The following is a 25,576-nucleotide window of genomic DNA, read 5'->3' as shown; positions in this document are numbered from 1 at the left end:
TTTTGTATGGTGCTAGTCAGATTATTCATTCTGAGTTAAGACATTTTCATATGAAATCTTTGGGGTACACATTAATCTTCTCTGTGCAGTCTACTGTACATTAGAAGTGCTGTGACAATGACAGAAAAGAGAAAACACTGCTAACTCGAATTGCCGTCTCTAAATGACATCTTTCGTGTTAGAATATACAGTATATATTTTCCTGAATTCATTCCCTGATTTCTTACTTCTGTTCCGTCTAGGGCACGTCCTTTAATGTGATTAATGTGCCCTAGAAAGAAAAGCCACTATGCAAACGTAAATACTGTATAACATAAATGGTTTGTGCTTTGAGGACTAGTTGTCAAGTAGACAAAAACATGTTATATGTACATTCCCCACATCCACACACATGCATACAGTACACCTCTGAGCCACCCACTCCAATAGGTATTGACATGTTCTTTTTCTTGCCCTGGCTCAGTGGGCAGCAGGTCATGGATACTGGAAGAGCGGAGCTGCCCACACGCTGGATATTTATAAGACCACAAATCACTGAAACCACAGGAATGTGCTCTTTCATTTCTACTGCCAAACCTCCTGCCATGCCGATCACACAGCAGCCACACAGCCCAGCAGTTCCCATTGCACTACATTGTCCCTCTCTCTCTGGCTTTCTCACCCTCTTTTCTCATTCGATCTCTTTTTTCCCTCATTCAGTTTTTTTATGCTCTCTCTGCCTTGTTCTCTGGCTCTCATACCTCAACCTCTCTCCATCACTTCTCTGTTCTGCATGAGTCACAGGTCTTTGGTTGACTGACTCACAGGTGTTTGAGATCAGTACAAGTGCTTTTAGAGCTCCAGTGTAATGTATTGAGTGATGTTTGTAGTGATGGAGAAGAATAGAAATAAAAGGTCACATTTTATTTTAATCATTTGTTCAGCCTGCCTATAACCACTTTAGCTGCTCCTCTCTGAAATACCCTGCTTGATTCATTTGTCATCTACAGATAAGCAGACGCCTCGACAATATGTCACTTACTTTGAGGATTTCAGTTTAAAAATTTATAATTTTATTTAATATAAAAATAATGCTGCAAGGTGAAAGGGTTATGGGTTATTTTATTTTTTTTATCTGGGCTTTGTTTTGTTGATATCATGCCAATAGATTATTTTCAAAATTTTATTTACTATACTTTGATGTAATATTCTTATTACTGCACTTACAGTTTGCAGGGAAAGCTGTCTTCCAATGCAATTCAACTAGGCCAGTGTGGTTAAGGTGAACCCAAAAGCACCAAACATATCTTTTGCAGCACATTAGTACTCATATTGCGTACTGCAAGGGCACCTGCTTACATCTGATTTTCAAATGATCAATAGTCTGAAACTTTGGGGGTTAGACACTTGGGGTCAGCTAATACAAGCGGTAAACACAACTCTTGACATATTATCACTTTTTAAGTTGATCTAGCGAACTTGTTAGCAGACAATTGTGGGAAGTGTGTCAACATAAGGGCTAAACAGTGCATCCACTGATGTTGGCTGTCCAAGCTATTAGAAATCTAAATTATTGCTTACATTTACACTGAACAGAATCAACTATTTGTACCCACTGCATGTAGTATCTGGTGCACTTTATGCTTGATTTTAAATTCAAATACAAAGGCTTCGTAGAGTTAGAGAGAAATACAGTAATGTTTTCAACCTCCAAGGACAAAATCCTTTTCTTCTACTTTTTCTAATATGACATAAAGGTCAAAGAAACCCAGCAGTCAGCAACAAACAAACAAGGCAATGCATTAAAAAATTTGCAACTTTAAAATGTATCAGATGAGCTATGAACTGACAATGTGATGCAATTTTTATTTTATTATTTATCAGCTGTTTGAATCATTCTCTGTGAAGGTAGAAATGAGCGACTTAAGGTTCATATTGAAAATACACAAGCAGTTAAATGAAAACACACAAATTCCTACCAAAATAGCTGCAGGGACGTTTCTGTTAGTATGTTTGTATGACCCTCCAGCTACACACATGTACACACACTACCTTCTTCCTTACTTCTTGTTTTTGTCCTTGAGAGTTTTGTACATATGCCATGTGGGAAATGCAAGCAACATTTTGACATACTAGCAACTACTGAGGGTATTCCCAACACTGTACTATAAAGGTATGTGTGTTCAAACAGGCAATTTCAACCAGAAAAAGATGTTTCTCTTACCTCTGTCTGTCACAAACAAAGAAAGGTGGGAAATGAGGTGTCAACAATTTGACGGTCAGTATAATTGAACACCACCCGTCTCTGGTGAGGACAGGGTGTCTCTGAGGTATGTTTAGAAATATGTGGGTGACATACTGACTTAAGTTGCTTATTAGACAAAGCAATTAATCCTGGTGTCAACATGTGTGCTGACGCATGTCAGCAGGGAGGCGTGTGGCACGACTTCCAGTGCTACTCTTGTCAACTGGTAATTATCACCTGAGGATCTGTGATTGAGCTCATTTGGTCAAGAAGAGGTTGAGACAAGGACAGGTGACCCATGTACAGATATAGTGCTTTTTTGGTCATATGAAAAGCCATTTCAGGCCACTGTTACCCTTTTTTTGTCAATCGCTTCAGACTGAGACATTAAACAGATCAGGTTGTAAGTCTGTTGTCTCACATAACAGAAAAAATGTTTTTTCCAGTAAGCAGTAAGTCCTCTCACACAGTCCTCTTTTCTCAGCCACATTTTTCTTTTCCCTCACTTTGAGTTTTTTGGGGCTTTGGGCAGGAGATTTGGAATAGCACTCTCGCCTCATCCTTCTCCTCGACTCTCCTTCTTCTCCATGGCTGCTCAGCTGAGTTCCTGACATACCAGAGAGGGCAAACAGCCTCACATGGCCATTCCAGGGACTTAATGAAAGGAAAAAGGGGATGAGGAGAAGGGAGGTGCAGAGCAAGGAAAACAGGGAGGTATAGGACATATAAATTAAGTACATGCTACTGTATTGGGAAAAGGCAAATTCACTTTGCCTCCACACAATAGCAAATTTGTGTACTTATTATGAACAGCATTTATACAGACGAAGCTCGCAGTAAACAACTAATGTGAAATCAAGAAATCCTTTTTTGTTCCCATACTTGAGTGAGCAAACAGCATGAAGTTTTATATCAAACATAAATTCTGTCGCAGAATCTGGCAACTTTTAAATCTTAAGCTTGGATGTGATGTGACATTTAGAGCAGATTTACTGTGTAATAAAACACTGAATCTAAGCCACAGGATCTATGATGTCTGAATAAAATACCCACCCTAAATTGGTAAAATTCAATACTGGAACAACTAATTTGTTAACCAATTCTTCTCTTCTCTCCTCCCATTTTTCCTTCTTTCTCCTCTTGCCTCATTTTCTCTTCTGGTCTGCTCCTCTCCCTGTAGTGTGGCGGTCACTCGTTCCAAAGACGTGCCCTCTTTCGGCCCCCCTATCCCAGAAGGCGTGACCTTTCCTAAGTCCTCTGTGTTTCGGGACTTTCTGCTGGCCAAGGTCATCAATGCAGAAAATGCTGCCCACAAGTCACAGAAGTTCCGTGCCATGGCCACCCGGACACGCCAGGAGTACCTGCGCGACCTGGCTGAGCGCCACACCACCAGCACACCCATCGACCCCTCGGGAAAGTTTCCTTTTATCTCATTGGCCCACAAGAAAAAAGAGAAGAGCCGGCCGTATGGAGCGGCAGAGCTGCGCAGCCTGGGGGCGGTGACCTGGCTGGTCCACGCTGAGGATCACGGGACCGGAGGAGAGCTAGAGGCCCTACTGGCCATATCCAATGACTTTCTCATCCTGTTGGACCAGGAGGCCAAGGCCGTGGTGTTCAACTGTGCCACTAAGGATGTGATTGGCTGGACGCTGAGCAGCCCTGCGTCTTTGCAGATTTTCTACGAGCGGGGAGAAAGTGTGTCTCTGAGGAGTATCAGTAATAACACTGAGGATTTCAAAGAGGTGGTCAAACGTCTAGAGGTCAGAAGACACACACACAAATACATTACATATATGATAAGACGATGGTTGTGTGCTCAGCATGCTTAGATAATGAAATTATAAAACCTATTCTTGCTTGTACTATGTTTAATAAGTAGTTGTTTGCTATATTTTCACAATTATATCAATCATTGACATTTGTTGGTCTTCCTGCCCTCTGCTTTCGTAGCTGAGGGCCTGGCAACTACACATTCAAAATCAAATTAGGTCAGTTGGTGCCAAGAGGACTTATATAATGTAGTTTGTCAGTGTCAACAGAATAATTTTTTTGGTCCTTGTAACCAAATGGGTGGCACTACTCATGCTGCAAAATTAAACCAGACTCCATATGGTTGTTGGGAGACTGAGTAAAACCAAAGAATGGCTGGGGTGACAAACATTCATTCATGTGAGCAGACAACTATTGAGAAACCAAATTAATTAACTCACAGTCTCTCCTACTATTTACTGTTGGCTGTCAGTCTGCCAGAATGACAACATTTTTGTGTCTGCATGCCAAAGCTGCTGTCTCATTACTGGTCTCAGCTTATTGAGGGAGTTTCAGAAACACCTCTGGACAACATACTCCTAATGGCTCATACACCTACACATACATTGAAGTGGTGCTTGCTCTTCCTTAGCTGTTTCCATGGAAACTGGTCAGAAAAAAGGTGTTTTCTTATGTAATCATCAGTGCTTTAGAATACATTCATTTCCCCAGCCTCTCCCTACCTTCAAACTGCGTGTGCGTGTTTGATGTTTTTTATCATGTATTTATGTAACCTGGAGTGAGTCCACCATCTTTGATTTGCACATATGCATACAAACATATTTGAACACACACACACACACACACACACACACACGTTATTTGGCTCAGGACTCCGAAATGTATCACTTTCATGTTGCATTTTGTGCATCTGGCGTTAATCTTCAATCATTTGGACTACCTCAGTGCCAGAGAGAGGAAGGGATGTGGCCTTGGGCCACCTGCTTTTTGGAACTCGTCTCTCTTTCTCGCTTCCTCTCTGTATGTCTCTCTCTCTCTTTCTCCTCTCTTTGCTCTCTTTTTTTGCTCTTGTTTGCTCCTCATCGTTCTCTTTTTTCTTGTACTGTCTTCCTCTCCCACGCACACATTCAGAAACATCAGAGAGCATCATAACAATTCCTATCAGGTGCCTGTCTGCAGCATGACTTATTCACGCTTCCCTGTGAGTTTGACTTCTATAGTGCTGTTCAGATGCCCTGTTCAGACAGAGAAATGCAAGGTGCCCTGAAGCCACATGGCACGTCACTAGAGGGAGAGAGAGGGGGATGAGTTGTGACCAACCACAATGAAAAAGCAGTCTGGAATGAGGATTGGTTTTACCAGATCTTTTGTCAACTCATTGGTTGCCCTTTGCAATTTGAGAGGTGATCTGGGCTGTTTCTCCTTAAAGATTTTACTATTTTCAACTTTTCCACATTATTCCCTGTGAAAAAAACCCCCCGCTGCCGTTTTAAAACATTCCCCACCCCATCTGAATGCTAAGAGTCACATCCTTCCATGAAAAAATGTGAAGTTCGAAAGTGTTTCTCCTAAGCGACGCATCTCTGTGTGAACACAGCCTGAAGTGTCACCGCAAAAGACGCACCTGCTTTCATTTCTGTCATCTGTCAAGTGTGTGTGAATGCATGAGCGCGCACATCTAGCGAGAGGTGTACCACTTATGCTGGATCACTAATTCATCTTTATTTATGGCCATAAGTCTCTTAGGGATCACTTAAGTTGTTTAAAAAGTATCTCTTTTCAACTTCGAAGAAGCATGTGTACACTGAACATGTTCACACACCTGCACACATGCAGACCTACACATTTTCAGATTAAAATAATCCCATTAACTGTCTTAGTATTCTATTAAAGGTTTTTCCAAACAGCAACTGATTCTGCACATGAAAATAGTGTTTGGTGGTTGTGCAAATTTGACTGGTGTGGAAGATAAAATAAGTTCACCTTCATTTTTCTTTCTCTCTGTTCTTTCCTTTTCACTATGTCCCCTTTTCTATACACTTTTTTTCTCCTCACCTCTTGACCTGTTTGGTTCTTTTTCATCATCTCTCCTCTGATCATTCCTGTCATTTCATCTTTCATCTGTACTATGTGCATCTCTCTGCCCTCCCTATGTCCAGTTCCTGACTAAGGGCTGTGAGACATCAGAGATGACGCTTCGTCGAAATGGCCTGGGGCAGCTCGGCTTCCACGTGAACTATGAAGGCATCGTGGCTGAGGTATCTGTCTGTACATAACTCAGATGTTCTTCTGAAAATGTACTCTAAAGCAATCTAGTTCATTCGGGTAAAACACGTGTTTACAGATCTGAACATGCTTTATTAGCCTTACTCTACTTGTTAATGATGATCTGCCCGTATGTTTGCTTTTTTATTGGATTAGTTCCTATTTTGTAGCTTTAAGTTGTTTACTGGTAATGAAGGGAGACATAGGGTGTGAATATACCTGTATTTTACTGTGGAGACTGAAGCATTTCACCACTGCAGCTGTAATGTAATCAAACTTTTTTACTAATAGGTGGAGCCATATGGTTACGCCTGGCAGGCAGGACTGCGGCAGGGAAGTCGATTGGTAGAAATCTGCAAAGTTGCTGTAGCAACACTGACCCATGAGCAGATGATTGACCTCCTGCGGACCTCAGTGACAGTGCGTGTTGTTATCATCCCTCCACATGATGATGCCACTCCACGCAGGTATGTGGGGATGGGGGAGGTGCCATTAAAAGTTCTTTAAGTTCTTATGCAAACCACTTTTTTTGTAAATATATTGATTTGGTTATCTGGAGAGATAGTAAACAGAACTGTTGTCCTTTCATAGTTTCAAGTTTAGTGGTGCATCAGATGTCACATTACTTTAAGAGACTAAATAAAATACTAGTGCACCTAGCTAATTAACATACAAGAGCAGATATACTGCTCTTAGTTTTATTTGTGTCACTGGATATTTAAATATTTATTGCAGATCTTTTTCAATCCCTGCCAAGAAGAAAGAAAAGCTATGTGAACCGTCTCTGACACAGACACACACACAACACTTGCTTCTCAAACAAAATGTCCTTTCTCCACTTCTACAGAGGCTGTTCAGAGCTCTATCGGCCTGTGTCAGACTACAAGGGCAGCAGCAGCGATAGTGGCTCCTTCGAATACAAGTTCCCCTTCCGCAGCAACAACAACAAGTGGCAGAGGACATCCAGCAGCCCTCAGCAGTCACTGACTGCCTCGCCACAGCCCCACACGCCCAATCGGGCCATCAGCCTGGGTAGCTCAGTGGGGAAAACCTTGTCAGCTGAGAGGCTGGAGAGGGGCGCAGTCATCCCACGCAGTGTCAGCAGTGATGGCCGGCCCCTGGACACCAAGAGGTTAGAGCCTCTTGGCTTTTTAAATATGGATTATTTGAATATAATATTTATATTAGGGGGAGGGTGCTAGAGATTTCCAAAGTAGAAACTAGAAAATATGGATTTTGAAGGCTAGCAGCTGGTGAAGTCATCATTTTTTGGGTAATGATACATATTTTCGCCTCTAACACAAAAACATCATTGCAAATTCTGCAAGCTAGTGTATCAACAAAGCACGCAAAAGGCAGCTATTGGGTATGCAGCTAATTTTTAAGCAGAGGCTTTTAAGTATTCCTGCCATTTCTTTTCATCCAGAGGGTGGGAACTATGGCCACAACGTAGCAATCAATGGAATTTCCTCTGAAGGAACAACTTACAACATGTTGCTGCTACAATGCTTTGCTGTGTTTATTTCATCTTCCTTTAGTTCCTCCATTTCCACGTGCATGTAAATTCTTACATTTCCTGTGTGTATATGTGTTGATTTGTATACCAGGATGTCTCCGGGCAGTGAGAGCTATAGCCTGGCCTCCTCCCTGGCGTTGGGTCGTTCCCCTCACAATCGCAGCTCTCCCAGCAACCTGTCTTGTTCCAGTGACGCCTCCGGAAGCTCTGCTCACTGGAGACAGAAGTCCATGCCTGAGCAGTAAGGAAGAGGGGGGAGAGGGATTGTTTGTCTGTGGCTGGGTTTGTTTCAAATGATGCCAGAAATTTTGATACATTTCCCTCATTATCACAAAAAAGTGTTTTGCTGCCTTGTGGCACTTTCTTTTGTAATTTAATTAATGTTATTTTGTGTAATTATTAATGATAGAAACATGTTTGTTAATTGTCTTTTCATTTTAACTGTCATGATTGTATGGTCATGAGCTGATGTATAATGTTACAAAGTCTCAGTTTTCATCTTTAGAAAACAACAAAAAACAAAGTCACTGATCTTGTAAAACAATTTCTGCGGGAGTCCTCGATTCCATTTAGGAAGCTGATTTATTCATTTAAACCCAACTAAAGTTAATTTATCAATTTCATATTTAATTTTTTTGTAATATAGCCAAAGTTTCATTTGATTTGATTAATTTGACAGTTGTAACAGTGTGTGACAATAGTGTAGGAGAGTGAGGTGAGAGCATTTGTGTGTCTTTGTATGATAATGCTCTTTACAGAACGTCTTTCTTTTTACTTCCACCCACTACAGCCTGTGGGAAAATGTATTGTGTTTCAAACTCTGTTATTCTGTCAATTCTAGCTCTGCATTTTTAGTCAGTGGAAACACACATTGAACTGATTAAAAAAAAAAAAAAAGAAGCTGAATAAAAAACAAAGTATTCAGATTTTGTGCCTGTGTGCGCATTCACCAGGTTTGTAAGCAACCGCCACTCTCCGATGTCTGCGGAGAGACGAGAGGTGGTTGGAGAGGGCGGGTCCAGTGGAAAGTCAACTCCCAATTGGTCGAGAATGGAGGAAGGGGGAGCCGAACGAGGGTCAACAGGTGAATATATCTTGTGGAGAAATAGTGGAGTTAATACAGTAAACTTAGTAAGAGAGGAAGGTGCTGTGTCTCACTCTACTCTAGGTCGATTCTAATGCTTTCAGCAATGTAAATATATTTTTTTATGTGTTTTTGTATGGGAGAAATGTGAGGACACTTGACTCTTGAAGAGCAGGGGAGGGAGGGACAGCGCAGGAAAGAAATCATCCATATTCATTCATATTGCAAAATCTTTTGAAGTGACAGGTATTCAGAAGAGTGTGTGTATGGGGTTTGTGTTTGCGCCTCCTCATCTGCTAGTGACAGTTTTTTGGAGAAGCTCCTTCCAGAACTGAGATACTAATCTGACAGCATCCACACTCTTAAACAGCACTTCTCTTCCCCTTCTTCCCCCCTTCCTCTCCTCTTTCTCCTCCTCTTCCTCCACCTCTTCTGCAAGCTGTGAATTTTATTGCCTTCACAGAGAACATCTCAATGTCTCTGCAAACAGACAAAAAAGGTGGGAAGATAATGAGACAAACAGAAAAAGGAAAGAGATAATTATTGAATGGGGGGAAATGAGATCAAACAGTGATCTCAATTAAAGTATATGGCTTTTTCTCTGTCACTTTTCACTCTGTACTATAAGGTTTAATAAAGGAGAAAGAGAAAGGGGAGAAATTCCTTTCTTTCCTGTCAACACAGTTCGCCAACCTTCTCTTTGTGTGCCTTTCCTTCCCTCCCTCCCTCCAGTCTGTTTCTCATTCTCCACTATGACTTATTTTTGCCTCTCATTCATCTTTTTATTCTCTTGTACATTGGCTTTCATTTAATTACGATTATTCACCCATGCACTGTTTTTTGGGAGTTTTCTTCTTGTTTTCCAACTCCGTCTCTGAAAGCCACAAAGACTACATGCTCCTCTACCGCTCCTCTGATTCCCAGCAGGATGTTGCTTTGGTTGATTGTTGACCAGCCTACTTTCGGCCGTGTCCTCAACCTGTTCCTGACCGCCACAATCACAGAGAAATGCCCTAGTCTCTCATTTTGTGGTTGTTTATAGCACTTATGTCTTTATTGGTCGGGGTGGAACAATGCAGGCTGGGCCAGCTCGGCCCGTGTCAGCCAAGTGTCCAGCCCTACACAGTCTACTTTGCTGTTTTTGTGGTTTAGGGTTCTGTCCTTTCCTCTTCCTCCCATTTTTACCCCCTTGACCCGTTAGTCTTCAGCAATGATGATGTGGCCTTGCTCCGTCCAGAAATAACATAAGTCATGCAGAGGGCAGAATGCTCACTTTTGCTCTTACTTTTTGTCTCTCAATTCCTGTCACACACAAATGGGACATTACCTTAGCCCTTAATGTATACAGGGTTTTGCATTAGAGTAATTATTGCATCAAATTTTCTTGTTGCGTCTATCATTTAACACAGCATTTGCGCCATTTTCTTTTGATATCCTGTGGCAGGTTTATGTTTAATTCAAGCATTGGGTGGTGAGAAAATTTCTATTTGTCATGACTTTCCTTCCTATACACAGCAATTTTTAACCAAAATCGCATCTATAACTACTCTTGAGAAACAAGACTACAACATGTAGTCCCATATAGTCTTGCGCAGCACACACACACACACACACACACACACACACACACAAAAAAAAAAAAAAAATTTGTCCTTCACCCTCCGCGGGTGGTCTCATCCTTCGAGCTCGGGTCCTCTACCAGAGGCCTGGGAGCTTGAGGGTTCTGCGCAGTATTTTTGCTGTTCCCAGTACTGCGCTCTTCTGGACCGAGATGTCTGGTGTTCTTCCAGGGATCTGCTGTAGCCACTCCTCCAGTTTGGGGGTCACTGCCCCGAGTGCTCCAATGACCACGGGCACCACTGTTGCCTTCACCTTCCAGGCCTTCTCCAGCTCTTCTCTGAGCCCTTGGTACTTCTCTAGTTTCTCATGTTCCTTTTTCCTGATGTTGCCATCGCTTGGTATCGCCACATCAACCACAACGGCTTTCCTCTGTTGTTTGTCAACCACCACGATGTCAGGCTGGTTCGCCATTACCATTCTGTCAGTCTGGATCTGGAAGTCCCACAGGATCTTGGCTCGGTCATTCTCTACCACCTTTGGAGGTGTTTCCCACTTTGACCTCGGGGTTTCCAGTCCATACTCAGTGCAGATGTTCCTGTACACTACGCCAGCCACTTGGTTATGGCGCTCCATGTATGCTTTTCCTGCCAGCATCTTACACCCTGCAGTTATGTGCTGGATTGTCTCAGGGGCCTCTTTGCACAGCCTACACCTTGGGTCTTGTCTGGTGTGGTAGATCTGGGCCTCTGTTGCTCTGGTGCTCAGGGCCTGCTCCTGTGCAGCCATGATGAGTGCCTCTGTGCTGTCCTTCAATCCAGCCCGCTCTAGCCATTGGTAGGACTTCTTGATATCAGCCACTTCAGTTATGTTCGGTGGTACATCCCGTGTAGGGTTTGTCCTCCCATGATGGTCCCTCCTCCAGCACGTCTTCCTCTGTTCCCCATTGCCTGAGACATTCCCTGAGCACGTCATCTGTTGGGGCCTTATCTTGGATGTACTTGTGGATCTTGGATGTTTCATCCTGGATAGTGGCTCTCACACTCACTAGTCCACGGCCGCCTTCCTTACGGCTAGCGTACAGTCTCAGGGTGCTGGATTTGGGATGGAACCCTCCATGCATGGTGAGGAGCTTTGGCGTCTTAACGTCTGTGGTCTGTATCTCCTCCTTTGGCCATCTTATTATTCCCGCAGGGTATCTGATCACTGGCAGGGCGTAGCTGTTTATTGCCTGGGCTTTGTTCTTGCCATTGAGCTGACTTCTTAGGACTTGCCTTACTCGTTGGAGGTATTTGGCCGTTGCCGTCTTCCTTGTTGCCTCTTCGAGGTTGCCATTTGCCTGTGGTATTCCAAGGTACTTGTAACCATCCTCAATGTCTGCTATTGTTCCTTCTGGGAGTGAGACCCCTTCTGTGTGGACTACCTTCCCTCTCTTTGTCACCATTCGACTGCACTTCTCAAGCTCGAATGACATCCCAATGTCAGAGCTGTAGATCCTGGTGGTGTGGATCAGTGAGTCGATGTCCCGCTCGCTCTTAGCGTATAGCTTGATGTCATCCATGTAGAGGAGGTGACTGATGGTGGCCCCGTTCCTGAGTCGGTATCCATAGCCAGTCTTGTTGATTATTTGGCTGAGGGGGTTCAGACCTATGCAGAACAGCAGTGGGGACAGAGCATCTCCTTGGTATATGCCACATTTGATGGATACTTGTGCAAGTGGCTTACCATTGGCCTCAAGGGTGGTTTTCCACAGCCTCATCGAGTTCGCAATGAAGTCCCTTAGAGTCCTGTTGATGTTGTACATCTCTAAGCATTCAGTGATCCATGTGTGCGGCATTGAGTCATATGCTTTCTTGTAATCAATCCAGGCAGTGCACAGGTTGGTGTGTTGGGCTCTGCAGTCTTGGGTGACTGTTCTGTCAACCAGGAGTTGGTGTTTGGCTCCTCTGGTTCCTCTGCCAATGCCCTTCTGTGCTTTGCTCATGTATTGATCCATGTGTCCACTTATCTTAGCCGCGATGATGCCTGACATGAGCTTCCATGTTGTGGAGAGACAGGTTATTGGCCGATAGTTGGATGGGACTGTACCCTTTGCGGGATCCTTCAAGATCAGGATTGTGCGCCCTTCGGTAAGCCATTCAGGGTGCGTCCCATCTCTTAGCAGCTGGTTCATTTGTGCTGCTAGGCGCTCATGGAGTGCAGTGAGCTTCTTTAGCCAGAATAAATGGGCGAGATGCGATATATATATATATATATATATATACAATATGCACTCAAACAAGCACTCAAACAAGCACATGTGCAACCATCTCTAATTAGTGCAGAGAGCCCTATGGAGAGAAACAGAGAAAACAATGCAGCGTAATGAATATTCTAAGTGAGATATGGGGGGGATTCACACCATTACTAGATTCACTCTAGCAGATGTTATGATACCTCCCTTAGCTCTCCCTCTTATGGTGCTGTGGTCATTATCTGGCTACTCTGTATGTCTTGTTGCATAACATCTAGACAATTACACAACAGTCCCATTTATACCCTGTGTTTCGCTTTAGGACACATACACACATTCCCTCATGCGGCACAGCTTGTCCAGAACAAATAAAGCCAGCAGGGATCGTCTGGGGACAAATTTCTGTTTGATGTGTGTTGCTTTTGATGACAAGTGATCTGGGTTTTTGTTCATGGACACGGCAGAGGCAGAATGAAAACAATGTCAGCGTTATGGGCCTCCTGGAAGCATGAGTGCTGTAGTAGCAAAATACACATAAGTGAGCAAAGAGGAGAGTAACTTCTCTGTTGAATCATCAACAAGTCTGTTTGTGCCGCTGGGTCTGTGCATGTGTTCGTCACCAACCCCAGCTGTGTTTATTGGTCCATTTCTTGTAGAGGCTCCAGTCTCCAAGTCTGGTCAAGGCTACTCTGGAGCTCCCCGCATCCAGAGGCAGGAGCAGGTCATCCATCTGTCCCCGAAGAAGGGCAGCCAGGTCAGGCTTTACACCTGTCTTACACTACTTACTTACACAATCAGAACAGAACAGTTGAAATGCTCTCTAACCCCTCTCTTTCCAATTTCTTGGGTACAGATGACTTGTTTGTTTTGTATTAAGGACCTCTGAATCTCTGTTAGCATACAGTTTAAAGTTCATTCTGTTAGCATAGTTAAAAATACTGTAGTCTGATGTTTTAATGTAATTTTAATGATTATTTGCTGAATTTCTCTAACATGGAAACCTCCCTCAACTGTCATTTCCCCTTGCTCTTCCACTTCCTGTTTGTTCTGGCAGTCGGATGGCCCTTACTCTGGGCACTCCAGCAGCAACACTCTATCCAGCACAGCTTCTAGCGGGGGCCACAGCGACAGCGATAAATGGTACGAAATGGGAGCGGGTGGAGGCTCCAGCGGTGACCAGGGTGAAACAGAGCCCAACGGCCTGGGAGGAGGAGGCTACCTCCAGGGGGCGTCAGCTGACAGCGGCATCGACACCAGCTCTTATGGAGCCCCTCACCACACTCACCCCCATTCTCATCATGGCAGCACCACCTCCCTGCTGGCACCCAGTGGAGGCAGAGAGAGCAGGGAACAGCGGTCAGCATCTCCATGGCACAGCCCCACCGAGGGAGGCCGCAGGATGCTGGAGAGGTCGCCTGCTGCTGCCGAGTCTCCAGGCCCTCCGGGAGAAAGGAGTCTGGATGGGACAGGCCGAACACCACCTACTCATCTCCTCGTTAGAGACAGCAGCACCTACAGTCTGAGTGACGCTGGATCACACTCGAGGTCTGTCTGTGTGTTTTTGTGGTGATATTTATTTAAGTGGTTGTGTGAGAGTGAGGAGGAGTTAGTGTGTCTGTGCAAAACTTGAAGTACAGTGTAAAACTTGTTTTAAGGGAGTGGTTACAAACCTGGGGTACGGAACCCCATATGCAGTTGCAAGATAAATCTGAGTGGTTGTGATATATCAAGTTAAGCAGAAAGGTTTTTCTTCCTCTATCTTGTTTATTATTTTGACTTTTCTCAAAGCTTTGTGTTTTCTTGGAAACTGTTGTAGCTCTTCACAACTCTATAAACTATTCATATGAAACAGTCTAAGAAGGGATTCACTCTTTGATTGAACTGCTCACAGTTCATAAACATAAACGACCTGTGATGAGTGGTCACGGGAAGGTATTGCTTGGCTATTAAAGGTTACAAGCCAAAAAGGTTGGGAACCAGTGTTTTAAATGTACCCTGTGGTTAGGGTAAAAAGTTAGGTTTACATTCAGAGTTTCTCACCATTATGCATTATGCATATCCTTGAGGCCTAACAAATGCAAAGTTCTTGCTCAAACACTTCTTACTCATCTTAAAGAACTGTTTACCCTGAAAGAAACACGATGCCTGAGACTGAGGTAATCATCTGTGAGAGCACTTCCATCAGCACAGAATTATAATGAAGAAAGCATAAATCTAATTTCTCTGAATAAAAGTTGCATCTTACAGCTTTAACTGATTTCAGTTTTAATTTCAAATTCGACCTATTCCACTTGTGTAATTTGTCATCGCAGTATTTGCCTGACCTCTGCAGCATTTTTCCAATTCTCATTACTCAAGCCAATAGTTCTTCACCTAAGAAGAACACACACTAGACCACCTCCCTCGCAAGTTTTTCCTGGAAACCAAGCACAGGAGTAATATTAACTCCCTCTTATCTTTCCACATTAGGTCTCAGGAAATGTGAAACACGTGTCCAACTTTTCATAGCTGAACTGGTGTCTAGAGCTTAGAGAACTCCAGTGTCTCACTCTTCCTGTTTGAGCAAGTCTTAATTCAGTATCTAAGCTTTTGTTATTTGTGGTGCATTTATTGACATGATGAGTAACCCCTCTCATTCTCCTCCCTCTGTTGCCTGCCTTTGTCCATCAGTGCCAGGCACTCAGGCCACAGTTCCCCAAGAGAGGAGTCCTCCTCTTCAGCCACCTCCCCGTCATCCCAGTCCTCTGCGTCCCCTGGGCCCAAGAGCTTCTACCCCCGCCAGGGAGCTCAGTCCAAGTACCTGATTGGCTGGAGGAAGCCCGGTTCCACCATCAATTCTGTCGACTTTGGAGACACACGCAAGTAAGGAGCAAAAAAAAAAAAAAAAGAAAAAGAAATGAGGAAACAATAAAGTGGGTTTAATTGTAGTTCCCAGTCCAGCAGTGAATTTAAACTGCACACAGTTACACACAAATTTTAAGTTATATGGTATTAATGGTTTGTGGAGTTTCAAGTGCATTGCTCAAAGGTGCAATAGGTGGCCCTTAAAAACTATGTCATCTCAGCATTTAATTTCTCCAGCGATTTCAGTCTGGTGGATTCTGGTATGTGTGGTTTTGTAACAGTCTACCTACAGTGCTTACATTAGAAGTGAATGCCTAGTCTTTTATCCCTGCTGTCGTTTGGGACAGTTTGGAACAACTGAACCAGGGTTGAGGTCTGCTTTTGTAAGCCTACCAATTCCTGCAGGGAGTGGGGAATGAACACGAGGACTTGTACAATATAATGCAATTCATTTACAATCACAGTAGCGCTCAATCAATACTACCTTTTGCAAAGCTTATAATGTTGCATTTATGTTGAGACTGTCAGAGATGATGAGGGAACTTTCTAGACCCCGGTTTGCAGTGTTGTTTTATCAGACTGCATCATTCTTTTTTTCTGCATCCCTGTGTATGTATTAGGGTGACAAAATTGAACATTACTAGCTTTACAATGATAGTATTCATTGTAATGCTGCTGTATAAGACTGCATTTGATCCCATTACTTGTCCACCCACTGTACTTTCCTATTAATGTCCTTTGGTAGTAATAATATGCGTACTACTTGATTACCCCCCTGTGGTTGAAGAGGATATTACACTAGAGGCTTAACTGTGATGCAGTAGCTGAATTCAATTTGCCAATGAAAAGCTCTACTATTGAAGCTGAATGATCACATATCTTTATTATTTATCAGTGTATTAATAATTTATCTCATTATTGTGGTTGCTTAATCGTCTGGCTGTGTCTGTGGGTGTTTTAGGAAATCTCCAGGAGAGGGTGGAGTGGAGGTTGTTCCAACCCCAGCAGCTAGGCCCTCTCTTCGGGATATGCACTCACCCCAGCCTCATGCCAAATCTACTATGGAGGAAGATGTGAAGAGACACAGTGCCCCAGACAGCCCTCCACCACCACGAAGACATAAGGAAAAGGTACATCGCAGGCATGTTTGAGAATTATGTTCCTGTTAATAGACACATTAAAAGGAACATATCCTAAAATTACTAAAGTACTGCTAGCAAGGTTTCTACAGCTATTATATATCAGTGAATCTTTCTTGTTGATTAATAACAGATTATGGAATAATGCTATCGTTTAAAACTTGCTAGATAAAGCCTTGTTGGACTATGCTAAATCAAACCATTATAATTCTGCTCTTAACACATAACCCTCTGAATGTGTGTCTCTTTAATAGAAAGCTTTCTGTTAGGATGGGTACACTTCGAAACCTCAATAAATTATCCACTTTGTCCAGTCCATCTTACATCCCATTCAGGCAATAAATGACAACATCTATTTGTAACTAATGTCTCAAAAAAATAGGCAAATGGTAATAAATGCTGTTAAAGTTCTGGCAACTTAAAGTAGATGTAGCCTAGAGAATTTTCCACACCCAGAAGCATTGTTGCTCTTGGTCTCTATACAGGTGTTCACCCACATAATGCATGGGTTCAGATCCTGTGTTTTAGTAATATTTACAATAACACTTCGTCATCATTTCCACAATAACTCCTGTGCAGCACGGCCAGAAATCACCACCAGGCCAGCCTCTCAGCCGCCGTCGCTCACTCCATCGCACCCTGTCAGATGAGAGTATCTATCGTGGCCAGCGCCTTCCTTCCCTGGGCGACTCAGTTACTGAACCAGCACTCGGCACTGATGTTCTCTTCAGCTGCTCCACCCTCCCACGCTCACCCACGACCCGCGGTGTTCCCCTCCGACGGCCCTCCTATAAGCTGGGAGTCAAACTCCATGGTAAGAGGCAGGACGAAGGATGTAGGTATCTTGCTCATAGAGGTATTTGTAACAGCTGGAGTCCATTCACATTCAAAATATGTTTAGGTGTATCTATTTGTACATCTAAGAGTACATTTTGTAGCCATAGTTCTTCATGTTAAGTGGTAATTTTATCAATGGAGTGAAATCATTCCAGGACAAGGAGGTTTATACATCCACACTAAGTCATGTGGTTTGTTTTTTAAAATAATGTAAAATAATTGAAATAAACCGAATTGGTATGTGATAGATCTGATTTGACAAAAGTTCCAGATGTGTATCTGCTGCCCCCTTTTGATTTAAAATGCGTAATGGTCATAGAAACAATATGGAAAATTAATTTTACATTCAGTTCTTTCCACAACTTCATTCTCTTTATAGGTGACCTTTCGGCATCTGACACATCATTGGTGGATTTGGTGGAGCGTCATCGTGGACCTATCCCCCAGGAGCTGATGCCCCTCCCGTCTTCAGACAGGGACAGCCCCCTGGAGTGGACACACCTTGTGGATGTGGCCAATACATTTGAGAGTGAAAGAAACCCACACTACGGTATTACCAATTACAAATAAGTGCACACGTCTTTCATTTTATGTGGTTTATCTCCTTTGCACAAGTGCACTAAAATACGCACCTGACTTCTGTATGTTATGACCCTTAAATAAAGGTAAAGATAACATCGAATTGGCCTAAAGGCTGTGTCAGTCTTGTGACAGCCTTTTACAAGTTATTATAATATAGACTTTCATCATTGTAGTGGGTTTTTTTTTTATTCGTTATGCATCTGCCTGCACCTGCGGCTGATTTTGTGTATTTGTAACTTAGACTTGTGTGCACCTTTTGTCCATTTTTCTATCGTCTTCCAGTCCAGAGAAGTTATGTGTTTGGAGATTCAAACCACCGAAGCAGCGGTGCCTCCAGTCCCCAACAACCCCATATAGAGCTGCAGCCTGCTCCACTGTCACGGCCGTCATCTAGGTAACAACATACACTCTTTACCAGTTTGTTTCTAGATTTTATTTACTTCTATTCACACAATACCTTATTAATAACTGAAAGGGAATGTGGTTACTGGTTTAGTAGTGATATAGACCACAAGTGGCTTCAGGAATGCAGCTTGTTCATTTTGCAGCCAAACTAGACACAGTAAAGAGTAAAAGTGAGCCTGTTGCTTTACTTTGTGAAGGAAAATGTATAGTTCACTACCTCATCTGTAAAGCTAATCTTAGTTAACTATTGCTCAAGACTCAATTAATTCAATTAGTGTTTTTTTATTTTTTTATTATATATTCATGTCCTTTGGGGTCATATTAGGTTGGATTTGATTTAAAATGTATTGTCATTGCATGCAGTAATATACAGAATGAACAGTAGATCAATGGGTAGTATAAAGAGAACTGGATACAGCCGGGCTCCAGTCATTCCAGTGAAAGCTGCTCGGTGGCGAATGAAGCCAAAAAAGTTTGACTTCTGGGTATAAAATTACCCGGATCTTCTGCATAGCTTCCACATTGTGTGGCCCCACAGGAGCAAGCACACTATAGTCTTCAAAATTCCGGTTTAGCACTCTGCTGACTTGAAGGGGGATAAAATGATTTAATCGTGCAACTCTTCTAGACTTTCCAAATGTCATCGGACCCTATGGATCAAATTCTGGTAGTGAAACGAATCATTTCTGGTTGTGTAATTCCACCGTTTAGCCACTATGTCAAATTGGCTTCAAAGCCCGGAGCACTTCCTGGGGGCTTGGTAGTATGGTCGAAGGCACATAGTGTAAACTGTGTTCACTCATGGTTCTGCAGCGAGTTTTGAGGTCAAGATTGAACATAACAGAGTATAATGTTCTATTACTGAGTGTATTGACAAGGCCTACCAATGGTATGTGTTTCGTTCTTTTCCACAGTGAGGGTCACATAGGGCTGGAGAGGAAGGTGACTAAGCTGGAGGCCATGGTGAAGATGCTCCAGGAGGACCTGAAGAAGGTGGGACAGAAAAAGCAAACATATGCACAGAGTTTCAGTTGATTTTATTTTTTTTTTGTGGTTTACAACCTCTACTCTGTGTTGTGCTAAAAGATAATTTTTCTGGCTCCCCTTTTCTATTCAAGTGCCAGAAGGGATGAAAAATGAAAGGCTTTGGTTTATTTGCATGCAGTGGAACAGGGAGCAGATGTAAATAAATATTTTGTTGTCAATAGAAAATACACAGTCAGCAGTTGAGTGTTGCCACTGTTGGTTTGGTTCTGCTCTGCTGCTTATCGTTGTTAACTGCCGACTCAGATTTCACTGCAATCACTCAAACTATTATTTTTTACTTCAAGTCACTTCAAAGGAGTGGAATGGTTTAACTTTGTTTCCAATCCACTCACATTTTGGTACTTCAACTGTGTTCCCAGGCAAAAGGCTCAAAAACAACTTTCAGGGATGCGTTGCTTGCTTTATATGCGTGTGTGAGTGTGAGATGCATTTCACACACCTATCTTGATCCAAGCTAACTCCAGTGTCAAACAGTTCTTGCAGATTTTTTTGATAGCACATTTATGCTACAAATATCATGTTCACCTACTTCTAAAAGTCTCTCTTATAGTCAAATGTAGGGAACGAATTACAGTCTCTCATTTCAAGAAACCATCAGAACCAGTATCTGTTTGAAAAACAACAGACTGTGCCTGTGAAGTCAGCAACAAGCTAGCTAATGATGTTCACTTGGTCCTTTACTGCCCAATGTGTACCAAGAAAACATTCCTCACACCATTATACCACTAGCTCCAGCCTCTAATGTTGATCACAGACCAGATGGAACCATATTTACAGCAAATTCTACTTAGAGCATCAGCATCAGGGAATGTTTTTAGTTCATCCAATTTTGGTGATCATGTACAATAGCTCTGTCACCTCGTTCTTAGCTGACAGGACTGGAAGATAAAAGGTCCTCTGCTGCTGTAGTTCCTTTTTAAAGGTTGAGTTGTTTTGAGCTGTCTGCATTTTTTTGTTTTTTTTTAACTAGCAGTAGATCAGTTTGACACCAGGAAAACAAATTCACTCTCACCTTCTTCAGCCATCCTCAAGCCAGTAGCAATTTGCTGATTGACAGCATAAACCAAAACTCTCCACAGTTTCAGTGTTTTCTTTAACTGGCTAGATATTTATGTTCATGCACCCAACTAGTGCCTTTGGCGGATTCAAAATGTCAACTAATAAAATCCACCCACAAAGTCCTGAAGTTATATCTAGTGGTGACTCACTGTCTGCAGGCCTGAGATGTTTATGTAAACACCAAACAGATAGAGAGTCGAGCATATTTATACAGAGAGTACTGTGTTTACGTTGAATCTTGAGTGTTTAGTGATTTTGGTTTTTTTAATCCATATTGTACTTTAGAGACACTCATGCCATTTTTTCCCCTTAAAGTTAACTGCTTAATAACTCGTTTAATTTATTAATTGTACCTGACCTTTCTCTATCTTTCACAGGAGCGTGAAGAGAAGGTGAGACTTCAGGCTCAGATCAAGAGGCTCTGGGAGGACAACCAGAGACTGCAGGAGGAGTCCCAGACCTCTGCTGCCAAGCTCAAGAAGTTCACCGAGTGGGTCTTCAACACCATTGACATGAATTGACTCCGACCTGCACATTTTAACTCACACACGCACGTACACAAATGCATACATCAGCACACACAGTCTGGACAGAGAGGCAGAGGGGGATCGACACTGACAAAAAATTGTGCACAACAAAAGTGGAGACTTGTTGTTGTTGTTGGACCCAATTAGCCTGATGCTGAACCCTCCAACCATCTTCCATTGGCTTCAAACATCAGCGGGTAATATTGTCGACCAGTCTCAGTCTCCACAAACCCTCTTCTAAACTTCTCAGGATGAGACTCAAGAAAAATGGGTGTCGTTTATGAAGGACTGACCTCTACTTTCCAATGGGACCATGAGAGCTTGCCGAATATATCTTTCTCTCATCTTGCTGTGCCAAAATCTTTTTCACAAAATTGCCAACAAAGAGGAAGTTGTTCCCCTCCCAACTCTTTCTAAATAAGTCAGCTTTGCCTCTTCCTGATGTGGACGTAAAGAATCACCAGACCCCCCCTGCCATGCTTTCTCAGTGGATGTGCTTCTCTTTTTGGGACAACCTACAGTAGATATCTGGCCTTTTATGTTATTGCTTTGTTCCTTTTTTCAATTATTTTAATCAAATGTTTCCCAGCTTTTTTGAAAGGTGACTTGGGTCTTTTGTCCCAAATCAAACCCGCCACAGCAGAGGGTAGCAGAGACATCCATGTGACTTAAAAGAAGAAGTCTCTGAAATGCCATGCAAAGTCAGACAGGTACGCTACAAATCTGCCAGCACAGGCACTTGGAGTTTGCTGTAACACAAACACACACATAATAAATCTTAAGCCACAAGACCACTGGACACAGGAGAGGTTTTCATTTCCTTCACATGTAAATGGAGAGTAAAGAAGTTTTGTGTTTTCTCTCCTCAAAGCTTCTGTCCACTGAAGGGTTGTCGTGGCTGTTTGTCCATCAGCCACTGAGATGGAAGCAGGTCGATCCGCCTCAACATGAGGGAAACCTGGATTTGTACAGTGTTTTTTTTTTTTTTTTTTTTCTCACCATTTCTTCTCCTATATGTCACTCAGATGTGGATTACAGCATCCTGTCTGTCTCTACAGCACAAACCAACACCCAACGGAGGAGTATATTTATAAGCCATCGGCATGTGGTGCCATAAAACATGACTAATATCCAGAGTGCTTTGGTCCATCCAAATTGTATGTGTCTCAAAAGCAATAGGAAGAAGTCAGGACTCCTATATCTCTAAAAAAAAAAGGAGAGTTTGCTCTGCGAAGAAGTTCGATGTGGGAAAAGATGTTTTAAAGGTTGATCTTAGAAGAAACCAGTCTCTGCTGCACAAGAGCCTCCATCCTCGTCCATTAAAGCAGTGAACATAGTGCTTTTGGGAAAAAGGAAAGTGAGGACTCCACTCATCATCCCACTGTCTGGAATACAGAGAGCCAGCTGATGGCAGAGACATTTTTGGGAGGGAAAAGTAAGGGGGGGGCTTTTTTCCCAGGTTAATTTATTTCCTTGTATTATAATTCCAATAAATAAGTTGTTCTATTCGTATAGTACAACTGACATCAGTGTTTAGTTCCTCAAGAAAAAGGTCACTAGCTATATTATTTAAATGGCTTTCTTTCTTAATTCTGGCTAAAGCCAGACTATATGCTTTTTATTCTGTATTATGTTGTATTTTGTGGTGCCCAAGCCTGCTGTTGTGTTGCTTACAGTGCCCTCTAGTGATGACCAGTGGAAATGTCATGATTATTAAATGTGCTGCCAGTCACTCTGTATTTTTCCAACGACTCCTCAGCAATCAGTCAGACATCGACCGGGAGGCCACACAAACACAGAACAGGAAAAAAAATCAGAAGCCAGCTTTGAGAGACAATCAAAGGTTGATTTTTGATAAGGGAGCAGACCTTAGGTGTACTTGTGTGTATGTGGGTGTGTATGTTAAATTTTAACATCTATAGTTTGCCTCAAGTTGGGTATTTGTTGGTGATGTGAGGATCTTTTTAGAAAGTAAATCAACAAAAATTACTTACATGGTTAGATTAAAATACTCCATGATAAAAGAGAGCTACATTACCTACTGTACCAGTGGCAGTGTGTGTTGTCATAGTGTGAATGTACATCAGTCTATCCAGCCGTGCCTACAGTCACTTATTTTGGTCATTTACTCCCAGGCAGAGCAGGGACGTGCCTTTGAAACAGCACCTGGGGAACAGATGAAAGGGAAAGGCTCTTCTTCATCCTGAAATATGAACACACCTGGTAACATACACTCACCTTACACACTTATTAGTCTTAATCAACTTCATACTCACAGATGTAGACTGTGCCTCATAAATGCTCGTCAGCCTTTCTCTTGTTCATATGAATATTTTTACTGGACCACAATCAGGCTGGCCAGCCTTGAGACACAGGGTGTGTGAAGTGTATGGAAATGTGTCTGTGTGTGTGCCTTTGCATTCAGTTACATGCAGTATATCTTTTAGTGCAGCTGGCCCCTGTAATAAGAGTGTATTGGAAGTAAATTTCCCTAAAATCACAAAGCTAATTACAACACAAGCAGGAGCCACAAAGTTATTTCCTCAGCCAGGTGTCTGACACAACTACAGGAGTGTTGGGGTTATTTCAGGTCGCTAACGTGAGCATGTACATTGAAACTGTTGTTCACAAACGTGGTGTAAGCCTTAATTCCCTGTCGAAGCCCTTTGATGAAAAAACACTCCCAGTTTTTGAATCTCTTAAAGTAAATTTGTATCTTAAATTGATGCAATTAAAACCCTGCAGCATATAGCACAAAACGGCACCCGGTCTGAATGTAAAGAAGAATATAAACAAGCCTAAAGAAATGTGATGTTTACTATAACTGACATTCAGCTCTGCAGTTTTGCAGGGAGATGAGTGGACTCATAACAAAAAGATGTAGAAGTCTTGGTTCTGTTTTAAGAATCTCTTGTCCGTCTGTATGGACGGTAACAACACCAGTGAACAGTCAATAGCTCAAGTATTTCTCTTGGTGAGATGATTTGGTTGTTTTAACAAGTTGGCCAGTTGTGGAAAAGCAGTCTAGCAGTCATCCAGTAATGTGAAATCCTCAAAATATACACAAAATATGAGTCATGTAGGCAGAAATGTTCTCAATCCAGGAAGTTTTGACTGTAAATTGTATGTCGATGCTTAAATGATGACTAATAGGTAATGTTTTACTGTACATGGCTCTAGTTTTTTGTATTTCAAATGAAGTATGGCCAAACTGCTCGCATCTTTAAAAGTGTGCATCAAGGTGGATGTTAGATACAGTTTTCAACCTTATACAAAGACATAAACACACACACATCATTCTAGTTACTCCAGTGTGAATGTTGAGTTATTTTACAGTGCAAATAGTTTTTTCTTTCCTCAGCTTTGTTTTTGGTGCTTTTCAGAAGGATATGGGAAATGTGAATGTTCAGATGTTCAATTATTCCATTTTGTAATATCTTTTATTTTTAAGAACCTTTGCACAATGTTTTATAAAAAGGATTGTGTTTACAGGTTTTGGATAAAAAGAGTGATTTGATCCGTTCCTATGTAATCTTGTCTAGATGTTGCTCCGTAGTTTTCCTGCCAGTGCAGTTCCCGACAAACAGAGGAAGGTGCTTGACTTTATTCACTTCAAAAAATCTGAACCCTTCTTTTCCTTAAGCATCACTTATCACACAAGAGCCGGCTGGATGTTGTTTGTACTGTAGGGGTGCTGGTTTTCAGTCAAGCACAACTTGCGAGGTTAGTGATTGCAGCAGGGGAGGAAGGTTTCACAAAGCCGCTGTGTCGTGATCCGTTATGTCTCCTCCTGTTGGAAGAACAAACTAAACAGTGAAGTGATCAGCTCTGACTGGAGATAAAGCACACATTTTCAAAAGGACCATAAGTTTTGCAGAATTTGAAATACTGTTTACATCCCGGAACCATTGTCTTTGTAAAATGTAAAGGTATGAAAAAGACATTTGCAGTGATCACAGTATTAAAGTTTCTGAAATAAATAAATGCCGTATCGATTTGTGGTGCTGTTGACTTGTGTTTCTGCACTATACTGCTTTTGCCTTTTAATTGTGTTGATCTCTTGCTAACTTTTTTTAATATGACTCCATTTGTATCATATTTTATACATGAGTTTCTGATACCTGTATATCATCAACAAGATCAATAATTACCTAAAAAAAACCTATTGTATACAATCTGGCACATGTTAACTGTCCTCTAGTGGATCATCAGTGCAATGCAGGAAGTAGCAGTCTCTTATTTGTCAAATGCAAGATGGCTGCCTTCTTGTTGTAGCTCACCTGACTTACCAAGCTACTAATTTAGCTAATTTTGAGAAAGTTTTGCTAAGATGAAATTTGAGATTGTATTTTTACTAATGTTTTTAAGATGAACATGTAATATATATACATACGTAAATATATCTAAAAAATGTGTACTTTATATATATATAATTTTGAAAATGTGTGTACAGTAGATATTTTAGTTTTTTAAATCCCTAAATCGTC

The 25,576-nt window shown here is 42.1% G+C and overlaps 1 protein-coding gene across 8 annotated transcripts in view; it reads left to right on the top strand.

Moving 5' to 3' along the window:
* The window catches only part of sipa1l1 (signal-induced proliferation-associated 1 like 1), an 85,500-nt gene extending 60,416 nt beyond the window's left edge, over window positions 1-25,084 (top strand). For all 8 annotated transcript variants that reach the window (XM_044169490.1, XM_044169489.1, XM_044169488.1 and 5 more), the window contains 15 exons: window positions 3,405-3,984; window positions 6,154-6,252; window positions 6,551-6,726; window positions 7,107-7,391; window positions 7,867-8,016; window positions 8,729-8,859; window positions 13,306-13,403; window positions 13,704-14,194; window positions 15,320-15,511; window positions 16,455-16,623; window positions 17,212-17,446; window positions 17,849-18,019; window positions 18,334-18,445; window positions 19,371-19,449; window positions 20,940-25,084. In XM_044169490.1, the coding sequence (XP_044025425.1) occupies window positions 3,405-3,984; window positions 6,154-6,252; window positions 6,551-6,726; window positions 7,107-7,391; window positions 7,867-8,016; window positions 8,729-8,859; window positions 13,306-13,403; window positions 13,704-14,194; window positions 15,320-15,511; window positions 16,455-16,623; window positions 17,212-17,446; window positions 17,849-18,019; window positions 18,334-18,445; window positions 19,371-19,449; window positions 20,940-21,083 (3,112 nt within the window). In that variant the 3' untranslated portion in view covers window positions 21,084-25,084. The remainder of the gene's footprint in view (window positions 1-3,404; window positions 3,985-6,153; window positions 6,253-6,550; window positions 6,727-7,106; window positions 7,392-7,866; window positions 8,017-8,728; window positions 8,860-13,305; window positions 13,404-13,703; window positions 14,195-15,319; window positions 15,512-16,454; window positions 16,624-17,211; window positions 17,447-17,848; window positions 18,020-18,333; window positions 18,446-19,370; window positions 19,450-20,939) is intronic.
* Window positions 25,085-25,576: the final 492 nt, after the last annotated feature.

This window comes from Siniperca chuatsi, linkage group LG16 (assembly GCF_020085105.1).
Source record: "Siniperca chuatsi isolate FFG_IHB_CAS linkage group LG16, ASM2008510v1, whole genome shotgun sequence".
Classification (NCBI taxonomy): Eukaryota; Metazoa; Chordata; class Actinopteri; order Centrarchiformes; family Sinipercidae; genus Siniperca; species Siniperca chuatsi.
This window is presented reverse-complemented; position numbering and strand designations above follow the sequence as displayed.